The 12,521-nt window shown below is 47.9% G+C and overlaps 2 protein-coding genes across 10 annotated transcripts; one reads left to right on the top strand and one right to left on the bottom strand.

The window, feature by feature from the left end:
• Positions 1-570: 570 nt before the first annotated feature.
• Positions 571-6,270, top strand: LOC123449708 (FT-interacting protein 3-like). Of its 2 annotated transcripts, XM_045127019.1 has the most exons (3): positions 803-820; positions 2,405-2,509; positions 2,962-6,270. In XM_045127019.1, the coding sequence occupies exon 3, from the start codon at positions 2,985-2,987 to the stop codon at positions 6,063-6,065; it is 3,081 nt and encodes a 1,026-aa protein (XP_044982954.1). In that variant the 5' UTR covers positions 803-820; positions 2,405-2,509; positions 2,962-2,984; the 3' UTR covers positions 6,066-6,270. The 2 variants fall into 2 exon arrangements, with proteins under 2 accessions (XP_044982953.1, XP_044982954.1); XM_045127018.1 differs by lacking the exon at positions 2,405-2,509 and having other exon boundaries at positions 571-820.
• A 2,705-nt stretch (positions 6,271-8,975) lies between these two features.
• On the bottom strand, positions 8,976-11,845 carry LOC123449709. Of its 8 annotated transcripts, none has more exons than XR_006632040.1 (7): positions 11,677-11,845; positions 10,940-11,173; positions 10,767-10,833; positions 10,476-10,524; positions 10,097-10,141; positions 9,850-9,942; positions 8,976-9,327 (listed from the first exon to the last, which is right to left on the bottom strand). XR_006632040.1 is itself a non-coding variant. In XM_045127022.1 (7 exons), exons 2-6 carry the CDS (start codon positions 11,171-11,173, stop codon positions 9,880-9,882), a joined length of 462 nt encoding a protein of 153 aa, XP_044982957.1. In that variant the 5' UTR covers positions 11,677-11,837; the 3' UTR covers positions 9,104-9,327; positions 9,850-9,879. The 8 variants fall into 8 exon arrangements, 4 of the variants coding, with proteins under 4 accessions (XP_044982957.1, XP_044982956.1, XP_044982955.1 ...); XR_006632041.1 differs by having other exon boundaries at positions 8,976-9,286; XM_045127022.1 differs by having other exon boundaries at positions 9,104-9,327; positions 9,850-9,946; positions 11,677-11,837.
• Between the last annotated feature and the right edge of the window lie 676 nt (positions 11,846-12,521).

Here is a 12,521-nt window from a genome sequence, read left to right as displayed (position 1 = left end):
CTCGGGGGCGTTCGTCTGCTGGAATCCTCGGCAACAGGCCGGACGATCTGTGCTCGACTTGGGAGGACGGTGTCGCCGCGGGCTCTTCCGGAGTGGCCGGGGAGCTGCGTTTCTTTTATTGTCAGGAGAAGGACCTGCCCCCGCGCGGCCAGGAGGAGCTGCGTTTTGACGCTCAGGAGGAGGACCTGTGCTCGTGTTCTTCTATGGTTGGACTGACATCGTGGGACATGGAGATGAGAACGGCCGAGACGGAGTACTCTGTCCCAGTGGCTGTCAGGAGGAGGCCTTGTTGTCCCCGGCGGCCAGGCGGAGGCGCCACCGCGGCCGAAGGGCATGCCCGGTGGCGTTGAAGACGACGACTGCGTGATTCTAGACAGTGGTCGTCTTAGCGCGGTCGCCGTGAATGAATGATGACGATGAGGAGTCGCGGAGAAAGGCAAGGTACGTACAAGCTATGCGTGTGTTGGCCTTTTGCTATCAGCCTGTCTTTGACAGTTCACACGTACGCTCCGCTTCCTCCCGTTTCTTCCCACCCCGATTAAAAACGTCCGCTAATCCAACACGGCAACCGCACCCAACAACCACGCTACCCAGCACCAGCAGGCCACAACAAGCACCATCACCACCACCACAGCCAAACAATGTGTTCCTCGCACCCCCTCAACAACTCGACCCCCTCCCCCTCCCCCTCCCTCTCTCTGTGTTGACAAGTTTGCCCGCTGTCCCCGTAGCGAGCGAGCAGGCTGGATAATCCCTCTCGTTCCTGAAATCAAGGCCGATCGTCATCGAGCCGCATGCTGCCTCCCTGAACAACATCAAGGTCACTACTTGCTCCGTCTTTTAATTCGCAAAGCTTTGTCTCTCTCAGCTTCCTCTACCGTCTTCGCCGATGATGAAACGATAGATAGCTCAAGCTTAGTCCGCTCTCTTCTCGTCTTCCCTCTTTCTTCTATTGGTTTTGCTCAAGTTTGACTGCTAATGAAATTCTGGTCGCCGTGCCTGCCTGGATCCAAAACTTGAGCCCCGTTTTCTACTCTTATTGTGTGAGCCATGCTTGTCTAGGGATGAGAAATCGGCTTCTCAGAAACCCATCTGGGTGGGTTGCAGAGTTACCATCGCAACAGTTTTGCTCCCTATTTGTTACTAGTATATATAGTCCTATAGATGTTCTTGTGAAATTCGAACACTATAAACACGCTCTCCTGGGGAAACCATACGAACTCTAAGTGAAAAAGGGAGCCCAAGTTCTTGTTGCAATTTGGGGCCCTTGAAAAAGCTACGTACAGTACATTTTTTCTTCTTCTCAATCGAGATCTACTACTAGTATACTCCCTTGTCTAGCATGCTGCTTGTAGTACGGCTTAGCAATTAATGATCTGTTTAATGAAGTTGCCGAATTCTCCGGTGATACCAATGTATTCCTTGGTATTTATTGCCTGATGATTCTGATATCTTTTGGACTCTACATCATGGAGAACTTCTTCCCCAAGCTCAATGGCCATATCTCATAGCCCCATCACCTGCCAACCTTTTGGTCCATGATGTATCCACATCCCATAAGTGTTCCATTGAATAATTCAGATGCTACTTTCCTGACGTGTGACCCGTGCCGCTTCATTTTTGCCTTGGTACCATACCATACCAGCACCTATTCTTGCTTATATCTTCTTCTTTTTTTGCGGGTAGCGCCTATTCTTGCTGAGTTTGCGCCTCTCAAGAAAACAAACCTTGTGCCTTTTTTAAAAAAAAAAAAAGTTGGGTTCTAAAACTTAGGTTCTAACGCGTTCCAAGTATGCACACCCCTTTTTTCTTTTGGTGCTGTTCATTTGCAATTATGTGTGGTTGCAGTGGACGTCTCAATCGGAAAGGAAGCGGCCGGTGGCCTCTCGCTATCCCGGCACACATGTCTGGTCTAGCACCAATTGCTGCTCATGGCCACACCTTGCTTGTATCACCGCATTATTCTTATCCATGCAATTGCCTGGATTCTTTTAAATTTAAAAATATGTGATTAGGTCTACCTCCTCACATGTCAAGATCATTTTTTGCATTGCATGGGAAAGGAACACTTGGTGGGTAAATGATTGCCCCAGTTACTACTTCCTCTATATCAAGGAGTATATAACGTTTTAGCAGCTTAAATTAAACTGATAAAACATCATATATTATGGTATGGAGGGAGTACAAGCTAATAATCCTCAAAGACTTGGAGCACAATACAACACACCAATCACGCACAATACAGGATCTGCAGAAATCAGAAACACTTTGCTTGTTTATGCTTTCTGTTGTTGTCAACGCTTTCTAGTAAACTTTTAGAGCAGATTTCATGATACCAATCTTTGATTCCTTGGCCAAAAGTATTCATGGGCATCACCACGAATATTTCCTTTTCAACTTTCAGTGCCTCATATCTTCAAACAGGCCACGGATTCCTGCTAGTACCAATATTTGATTTGATTCGATTCCATTCGATTCCTCGGGACAAAGTATTTTTTGGCGAGACCAGGTAGTGCAACTTTTAGTACTGAATACTCTACCTGATACTCTTATATGATTCCGTGGATTCCTACTAGTACCACAGATGATTCCTTGGTAGATGGGCGAAGCAAAAAAAAAAACTTGTCGGCGCACACAAGAAAACAAAATATTTCTCCAACCAACTACTTGCAGCTTGCACAACTTTCTTCCTTATTCCCATGTACATTTTCTCCCATGCTGCAACCTACAACAGTTAACCAACTGCTCCCTCGGTTCCTTCTTAAATATAAATCCTTCTAGAGATTTCAGTACGGACTACATATAAAGCAAAATGAGTGAATTTACACTTCAAAATATGTCTATATACATCCATATGTAGCCCGTAATGCAATCTCTCAAAAGACTTATATTTAGGAACGGAGGAAGTAGCAGTTATGATCTACCCAAGTTTTGCACTGACACATTTCTATTTACTTTCAGAATATCAGTGGCGGCAGGCCATCATGAACAGTCTAAAGCTTGGCGTTGAGGTTGTCAGTGCTCATGGCCTCCTCCCTAAAGAGCAGGGCACAGCCAATGCCTTTGTAGAGCTTGAATTTGATGGCCAGAAGTTCCGCACGGCCATCAAAGATAGCGACATCAACCCTGTCTGGAACGAGCAGTTCTTCTTCAACATATCAGATCCATCTCGCCTCCTAGAGAAAGAGCTTCAGGCCTATGTGTACCATGCAAACCGCGTCAGCAACAACAAGACTTGCCTCGGCAAGGTTCGCATCTTTGGCACATCCTTTGTCAGCCAAGCTGATGCTGCGCCCCTACATTACCCCCTGGAGAAGCGCACCATCTTATCGCGTGCTAGTGGTGAGCTCGGCCTCAGAGTTTTCCTTACAGATGATCCGTCTGTGAGGGTGTCTGCTCCAGGTCAGGATTTTGATTTCGCAAGCACACCCACCACTGCCCAAGAGCAGGCAGTCGCCAATGCTATTCCAAATCCTTTCCAAGACCCCAGGACAAATCAAGTGAGACAATTCCAACACTTGCCACGGGAACAGCAACAGCAACAGCAACAGCGTCCACCACCCATGGCCGGACAGCAGTACTACGCACAAGGCCAGGGTTCATATGGAGATCAGCAACAGAGAAGCTACTCTGCTGCAGGGATGAAAACTGAAGCCCCTCAAGTAGCAAGGATGTATTCCGCAGGTCCACAGCAGCCTGTAGACTTTCAGCTCAAGGAGACGAGCCCAACACTTGGTGGTGGGCGTATTATTCATGGGCGGGTGATGCCTGGTGAGAAGGCTGGGGCATATGACCTTGTGGAGAAGATGCAAATCCTCTTTGTACGTGTCGTCAAGGCCCGTGAGCTGCCCCACATGGACCTCACTGGAAGTCTTGACCCTTATGTTGAGGTACACCTTGGCAACTACAAAATGAAAACAAAGTTCTTTGAGAAGAACCAGAGGCCTGAGTGGGATGAGGTGTTTGCCTTCCCTAAAGAAGTAGTGCAGTCATCGACACTTGAAGTTGTTGTCAAGGACAAGGACATCCTTCGGGATGACTATGTCGGTCGGGTGATGCTTGACCTGAATGAGGTACCTATAAGGGTCCCTCCTGACAGCCCATTGGCGCCAGAGTGGTATCGCCTTATGGGCAAGGATGGGATGAGGGACAGAGGGGAGTTGATGCTTGCAGTCTGGTACGGGACCCAAGCAGACGAATGCTTCCCAAGTGCCATCCATGCAGGATCAACACCGATAGATTCCCATCTTCACAACTATATCCGTGGAAAGGTCTACCCTACACCAAGAATGTGGTATGTCAGGGTCAATGTAATTGAGGCACAGGATATATTCACAATGGAACACCACCACATACCTGATGTGTTTGTAAAGGTGAGGCTGGGTCACCAACTGCTGAAGACAAGGCAAGTTCGCTCACCAACCAAGAACTTCATGTGGAATGAAGAAATGATGTTTGTCGCAGCAGAGCCTTTTGAGGATGACTTGATCATACAAATAGAAAATCGTGTTGCACAGAATAAAGATGAGGTGATTGGTGAAGCTATGATACCTCTCGCGAGGATTCAAAAGCGGGCTGATCACAAGGCAGTAGTACGTCCATTGTGGTTCGATCTCAGAAGGCCAGGACTGATTGACGTGAACCAGCTAAAGGAAGACAAATTCTACGCAAAGGTAAGCCTTCGTATTTGCCTTGAAGGTGGTTATCATGTGCTTGATGAGTCAACACAGTATTGTAGCGATCTCCGGCCAACAATGAAGCAGTTGTGGAAGCCACCAATTGGGTTGCTTGAAGTTGGCATTCTAAGTGCAAATGGCCTCAACCCAACAAAGACCAGGCAAGAAAGGGGGTCATGTGATCCATATTGTGTTGCCAAGTATGGTCATAAATGGGTGCGGACACGCACAATTGTTGATAACTTGAACCCTCGGTTCAATGAGCAGTATACATGGGATGTCTTTGACCATGGAACAGTACTCACCATTGGTCTGTTTGACAACTGCCACATAGGAGGAGACAACAACAATCACAGCCACAGCCACAACCAGAGTCATAGCCACAGCAGCAATTCCCCCAGCCATATGGATAAACCCATTGGGAAAGTCCGAATCAGGATATCAACCCTTGAAACTAGGCGGGTGTACACGCACACATATCCACTGCTTGTCCTCCACCCATCGGGAGTTAAAAAGATGGGTGAAATCCACCTTGCTATCAGGTTCTCAGTCACATCCCTCCTCAATGTGTTCCTTACATACTCAAGGCCTCTCTTGCCCAAGATGCACTACGCCCAGCCACTGTCAATAGTCCAGCAGGAAATGCTACGCCACCAGGCTGTGCAGCTCGTTGCACAGCGCCTTGGGCGCATGGAGCCACCAGTTCGCAGGGAAGTTGTTGAGTTCATGTCAGACGCACGCTCTCACCTATGGAGCATGCGACGAAGCAAAGCAAATTTCTTCCGTCTGATGCAAGTCTTCTCTGGATTCATTGCTGCAGGGAAGTGGTTTGGCGACGTTTGCCAGTGGAAAAACCCAGTCACCACAGTCTTGGTGCATGTACTCTTCATCATGCTCGTCTTCTACCCAGACCTTATCCTTCCGACGATCTTCCTCTACATGTTCTTGATTGGGTTGTGGAATTATCGGTTCCGGCCACGTGTCCCACCACATATGAACACAAGGATATCTTATGCGGATGTTGCTCATCCAGACGAGCTTGATGAGGAATTTGACACGTTCCCAACCTCCAAGAGCCCTGACCTGATTAGGATGAGGTATGACAGGCTACGGCACGTTGCTGGGAGGATACAGACAGTTGTTGGGGACATTGCAACTCAGGGTGAGAGATTGCAGTCACTGCTGAGCTGGAGGGACCCAAGAGCAACAGCTATGTTCCTATTATTTTGCCTGTTCACTGCAATCATACTGTATATTACACCATTTCAAGTGATTGCGCTCTGCCTTGGCTTCTTCTGGATGAGACACCCGCGGTTTCGCCACAAGGTGCCCGCAGCGCCAGTAAACTTCTTCAGGAGGCTACCTGCAAAGACGGACTCATTGTTGTAGAGGTCCTTGGACATGAGCTACCAATGTCATGTTACACTTCTTTGTATCTGTTTACTACTGTCAGAATACTGTTGTATAATAGCATTTCATTAAGTAATACTATGTATTGTTGTACCATGTAAGAGAGTAAAATAAGCCGAGTTGATAATTTCCTGGTAAAAAATTAGGAGATTCAGACTTTAAGTTATACAGTACAAGTTGTTTATAATATGTTTGTATCCATAAGAGTTTGTGCAACTGAGTCAAGCTTGTTGCCCTCAAAGCCAGTTCACTGTGATGGTTATAAGAGCATTACACTGCAATTATGAAACTGAAGCTTTTGAGATTCTCTGCATGTGAACATTCTTCTATGTTAAGTTCAACGAATTTTCCCTCAAAAAAGAAAAGAGTTAATGAGTTTACACATCTGCTGAGATGCAATGTTTTATTGTGAACATGAGCATCAGAACCTTACCATGCCTGAAAAGTGTAACTTGTCTTGCATGTTGCAGCACAACTAGAGGCAATTAACTGAGAATTAATTTATTTGCACTCATTTTGAATAAGCAGCTTCACTCTCCATTGTAAAGAAGATGGTGGTACGAGGACCCGAACTGCTCGGTTTGTTAAAGGAAAACCAGACGAAAACCTGTACAACGGCAAGCCACACCTAGCAACCTAGGTCTAAAGCACCACAAAACATACAAGACGCCGGAAGGGCAAACCCCCACAACACACCCAGCCGGTCACCCAAGCGCCTTTGCTGCTACCAAGATGAATACCGAGAACTGTCGCATCGATCCGGGCTGCCACAAGCATATCCACCAACCTCAACAACACCGGAGGAACGATATGTCCGAAAGGAGGCGAATCTATGCCGCTCCGATCAGACGATGTTGACAGACATAGCTTGCCCGACGCTCCTCGCAAGTGAAGGATGCTCCTGCTGCCCACCACCAACGGGAACATAACCGTCGATCCCACGTCCACCGAAGCAACGAACCATCTGAGCCGTCGTTGATCAACTCCACAAGCCACGAGTCCCACTGACCAGATACATCTCCAAAAAGATGCCCTCGAGAGGGAACGCGACGTCCAACAAAGCTAGAATAACGCCATCGTCCGATCTGATAATCCAGATCTAGTGTTTCCCTTGGAGCATGTTGGGAAAGAAGGCAAGGGCTGCCACATCGGCGCCTTCAACAAGGGAAAGGCGCCCTTCACGTCGCCATCGACAACTCCGGACACCGCCAGAGTACGGCTTTCACCGGCATCCTCTCCTGCCCAACCCCTCAACCCAGCCAACCCCCCCGGCCAACCACATCCACGACACACGAGCCCAAACACCTCACCCGTTGCACCTCGGTCTCAAGCTCCTACGCTGGATCCGACCGCCATGGCTGACCCAGATTCGGCTGCCCGCCATGGCAGGCACCTCATGTCGTGCCTCGAAGGTCGTCAGCTGTCCACCCGGGAGATGTGCACTAGATCGCCTCCGGCCTCTGCGACCCTCGCGCCCACCTCACGCTTGCACGCACGTGCAGATCTGCGTCGTCCTACAATGGCCACTACGCCCGCTCCTTCGGCCGCCCTGGGCCATTGCACCCGCCCGCTTCTCCGGCCGCCATGGGCCACTGTGCCGCCAGGAGCGAAGTCGCGCCCAGATCGACGCGGTGGACCCCCCGCAACCACACCAGTCGCGCGACTCGGCGCCAACATCGTGCGAATGCACCTCCGTCCCTCCGCCGCTAAGCACCTTGGCCAGCGACGCCTTGCCACACCCTGCTCTCGGCTAGATAGAAGCGTCCCGCGCCGCTCCACCTTGCGCGAGAGAAACCCATGTCCCCACAACCGCCGACGTTGCGCGGGCTTTGCCGGCGGCACTGACTGGCGGCGACGGCGGCGAAAGGAGCAGGTGAGGTAAAGCTACCCGATGGCGTCTAGGGTTTGTCTCTCGGGCCGCCCACGGGAGCGGCACGAGAGAAAGGTGTCATTATGCTCACTGACATCAACCATCGATTTTGAAGAAATGGAAACTAGTTCATTATTAACATTTATGAACAACTCAAGATTTATTCAGTACAAAAACAAATTAAAAATGGTGCCAATCCTTTAAAAAGTTTGGAACAAACAACAAATCAATAACCACCTCGGCCAGTGGGGGGCTTAATGGTTAAAAATATTGGCAAAAAAAAGTTCAAAACTGATTATCATATATAAGATAATACAATCAGAAGTGAGCACACTTGAAAGGATCGATACGGTTAACTACAGGGTGGGGTGAATAGGATACTACGAATTTTAAGCTTAATTACCAATTTTACAGTTTTCCGGATAAACTAGGTTCGCTAGATATGCAACTAGATGAAAACAGACTATATGGCAAGCAAGCTCAAAGCAAAGTATGCTAGGCAACAATCTAATTAGCAAGCGAACAAGCATACATAGAAATGTAAATGTGCGGGAAAGGATTTACCACAAGTAAGTCGATGACGCAGTTTTATCCCGAAATTCACACTTCCTTGGGGAAGTGCAAATCTCTGTTGGAGTGGTGCCGAAACCAAGGCTCCGGAACACCACTGAAGGCTCACCGTATTCTCCTCGAGCCACCCACAACGAATGAGCCTCGAATCACTTTACATTCATCTCCGGAACACACCACAAGCAAGGAAGCTTCCGGCGGAACATAACCATCTAGGAGCCCAAACTCCAAGAGTAACAAATGTATATCGTGATCCTCTCTCTTTTCTCTCAAAGGAGTGAAATGATTGGTGAAAGGAACAACAGAATATGGAGCTTTAGAGCTTTCAAAAATGGAGGAGAAAGAAAGAGCTCAGCTCGAGTTGGGTGGAGAGGAGAATACCATTGGGGGATCTTTCAACTCTAAAATGAATCCAAGATTAAGCAAACAAAAGTAAGATAAGCTAATGGTTATGAAAATAAAGTGTGTTTATTTTTTTATTTTATTTTTTACAGAGGAAAACAAACTTGTGTGTCCATTGGATGACTCACTCTACAAACACAACCCGAGATACAAATATGCAAGAAGGTAAAGGATGGAAGAGTTGCAAATAGTTATTTCTCAATAAATACATATCATTGTTCCCAAATACACACAAGGAAGAGCAATAAAGTCAAGGGTTGGGAGAATTTCATCATGCCGAGGAAGGGGAAAACTTCTCCGTTGCTTGTACACGCCACTTAAGATTTACAGTACTTGATTGCCTCTTCAAATGCGAAAGCTACTTGGTGAATAAAGATTTCATTAGAAGTTCCTGCAGCACTTAATTTGCAACCATAAGTACTGCATGCTATAGCGACTTCTCTTAATGATGTGAAAAGTAAATACTCCAGGCATCCCTAATAAAGGCATATGCCCAGTCAAACTCATGAGTCATATAAGAACCATCTGCTGACTACATTAAATGTTCATATTTTTTCTATAAACTTAGTTAAAGTTCATACAGTATGACTTCAAAAAAAAACTTATATGCAGTATAATTTGGCAAGGAGGCCGCTCTAGAGTATTAAGAATGTTCAATATTTTCCAAATAAGTTAATGGTGGCAACAAGGTATCCTCATATGCATATGTGCAGTGACTCCATGCATTCTAGATACTAGATCGCACAAAATATTGGAAAAATAATAATCAGTAATAGAATAATGAGAAGTTGTCATTTTGCTCAAAAATATTGTTGTTTCTTTTTTGGAAATATGCACTGAAGCACTTCCTCTTGCATATCTGTACATTTTAGACAAAAACTAAAAGCAAGTGAGCCAAAAACGCATGTAACTGGTAGTTACCTTGTAGAAGCTGCTGATAGTATGCATGAACTACGGGAGGTGGAGCAGCCGATCAACAGCCAAATCTAGTGAATCAACGATCTTCCGCATGATCTTTCTTCCAGGAATTAAGATATAACATAGTTCCAAGAGAAGCAATGCAAAGATGTTATGAAACTAAGCAACTTAATCATATTAAAATGACCTTTCACCAGTTGGACAACATAGCAGCAGAATTATATGTTATCAGCAACTAACAAAAGGATACAGCTGCATACTTAGGCTTTCCAAGCCTCGCATTTCCTCATTTAACCTGCAACATACATCATATTATGCTCCATAAAGCAGTTGCAAGAGAGACAAAATGAACTGTAACAATACAGATGCATAGAAACAGCACATGATTTTGGAGAGAGAGAAAATACAACCGTTGTCTAAAAAGCTTTTTCTTCTCTATGGAGCTGCAACATTTTGATATGATGAAAGGAATTCCTCAAAGCAACTTGGTTTTGAGCCAATATCAGTAGTATAAGTATATGATTTATCCTGAATTTGTAATTTAGAGGGGAACTATCTCTCTCGAATTTAGTTATGAAACACATCGCCCGGCAGAGCGGAAGAGAAAGAAACTAGTTCAAAGTAATCACCTCAGGCACGAATGGATGTACTTATTCCCTCTAGAAGACGCTTCAAGTGCTGCAAAAACAAAGTAATGATATAAAACTTGCAATATGGTTGACTAATATGTGAGTCATTTTTGTGCTCTACTATGAAAACAAACTAACAATTGTCAATTAACAAAAAAAATACGGAAATGATATAGTCTCAATTACATAATAAGTATACAAAAGGGCGCAACCCTTGAACGCACAATTTCAGATATTCAGATGCAGAGGACACATACTCCAGGAGCTTAGTACATGTGGAAACACCCTCACCTGACTCCTGGAGGCGGCCTACAACTTCGCCCAAGCACTCCATGTTATCCGCTGACGTCGAGGTAACCTTTTCGTGTGTCAAAGCAGCTGAATTAGGCGCTCGGCGAGCTGTAACTATTGCTGTACTAGAAGCAAGGAAACTTGGAAAATTCACGACTAGTTGGTGCGAGTACATTGGAAAGTGTGATGCGGAGGGAGGCGAATAGGGAGGCGTAGCTCTCGGCGATGGCGGCGGCGTCTCGCTCCACTGCCTCCATCGCCGCCGCCGCCTCCCTTGCTCCGGGAGACATCACCGCACTCGCAGGGGCAGCCGCGCAGGAGGAGTAGAAGCGCACTGGCGAGGGATCCTCTTGTAAGGCTTCCTCTGGCGCCGGGGGATTGAGCGAGGAGGCGGCGTCGGCTTCCATCTGCTTGCCCGATCGGGAATTTTATGTTCCGTCGAATGAAAAGGAATGATGTAACATACAAACTCAACGATTATATCTTCATGTTGCATATTACTCCATCTGTTCCTAAAATATATGTCTTTTTATCGATTTCGGTATGAACTACATACGGATGTATATAGACATGTTTTAGAGTTGGATTCACTCATTTTGCTTCTCCGTATGTAGTTCACAGTATAGAATCTCTAAAAAGACTTATATTTGGGAACAGAGGGAGTACACAATAATACTCCTACATGGCAATCCATGGACACAATCTGCAGTGTATACATGGACACAATCAGCAATTACAGAGAAGAGGGATGCCCAGATCCGATTGGTGCATGCCACCCACAGGCCAGAGCCGATGCAGGAAGAGGGAGGAGGAAGGAAGTCCGTGCATAGCCGGCCGGCTGGACCATGGCCGCGGTTGGAACAGGGAAGAAGAAGGGGATGGAAGAGGGAGGGAAGGGAGGAAGGAGTACCTGGGCTGACTTGGGACCGCTGCTCCAGGCGGCGTCGTTGGCTGGAGGGTGACCGGAGGCCGGTTGCAGCGGCGGCGGCTAGGAACCCTAGCGTCACGGGGTCGGGAAGGGGCGACTGGCTGCTCTGTTCTTTTTTCTTTTTCTTCTTTTGACATGCGCTGCTCTGTTTTTTCTTTTCTTTTTTTTTTTGACGTGATGGGCTGCTCTGCTCTGAGGAGGGCGGCTCCTCTACCGTGCAATGGACACGGCAGAGATGCTACAGAGGGTGGAGTGTAGCATTCACTATGGGCGTGTTTGGTTGGGTGGCTCGCACCTGGATCGCATCGGGCATACAAAATTCAGTCTGTTTGGTTTTCCGCACGGGCCTCTTGGCCTGGCCCGGCTGATGCAAAAACAGCCCTCTCAGCCAGGCTGAGAGGAACGCAGGAATCGGGCGTATCATTCATGCAGGCTTGTGCCTGCACCCACGTCCTCCCGTATCTCTTTTTCCTCTCAGCCCTCTCAGCCAGACCGATGCAATCGATGCCACCGCCGCCGCCGGGAGGAGGGCCACCGTCGCCGCCGGGAGGAGCTCCCTCTTCCGCCGCCGGTCCGAGCACCCTCTTGTGCCGCCGCCGGGAGGAGCTCCCTCTTCCGCCGCCGGTCCGAGCACCCTCTTGTGCCGCCGCCGGGAGGAGGGCCACCGCCGCCGCCGGGAGGAGCTCCCTCTTCTGTCGCCGGTCCGAGCACCCTCTTGTGCCGCTGCCGGGAGGAGGGCCACCGCCGCCGCCGGTCCGAGCTCCCTCTTCCGTCGCCGGTCCGAGCACCCTCTTGTGCCGCCGCCGGGAGGAGGGCCACCGCCGCCG

Source organism: Hordeum vulgare, chromosome 4H (genome assembly GCF_904849725.1).
Source record: "Hordeum vulgare subsp. vulgare chromosome 4H, MorexV3_pseudomolecules_assembly, whole genome shotgun sequence".
NCBI lineage: Eukaryota > Viridiplantae > Streptophyta > Magnoliopsida > Poales > Poaceae > Hordeum > Hordeum vulgare.
This window is presented reverse-complemented; position numbering and strand designations above follow the sequence as displayed.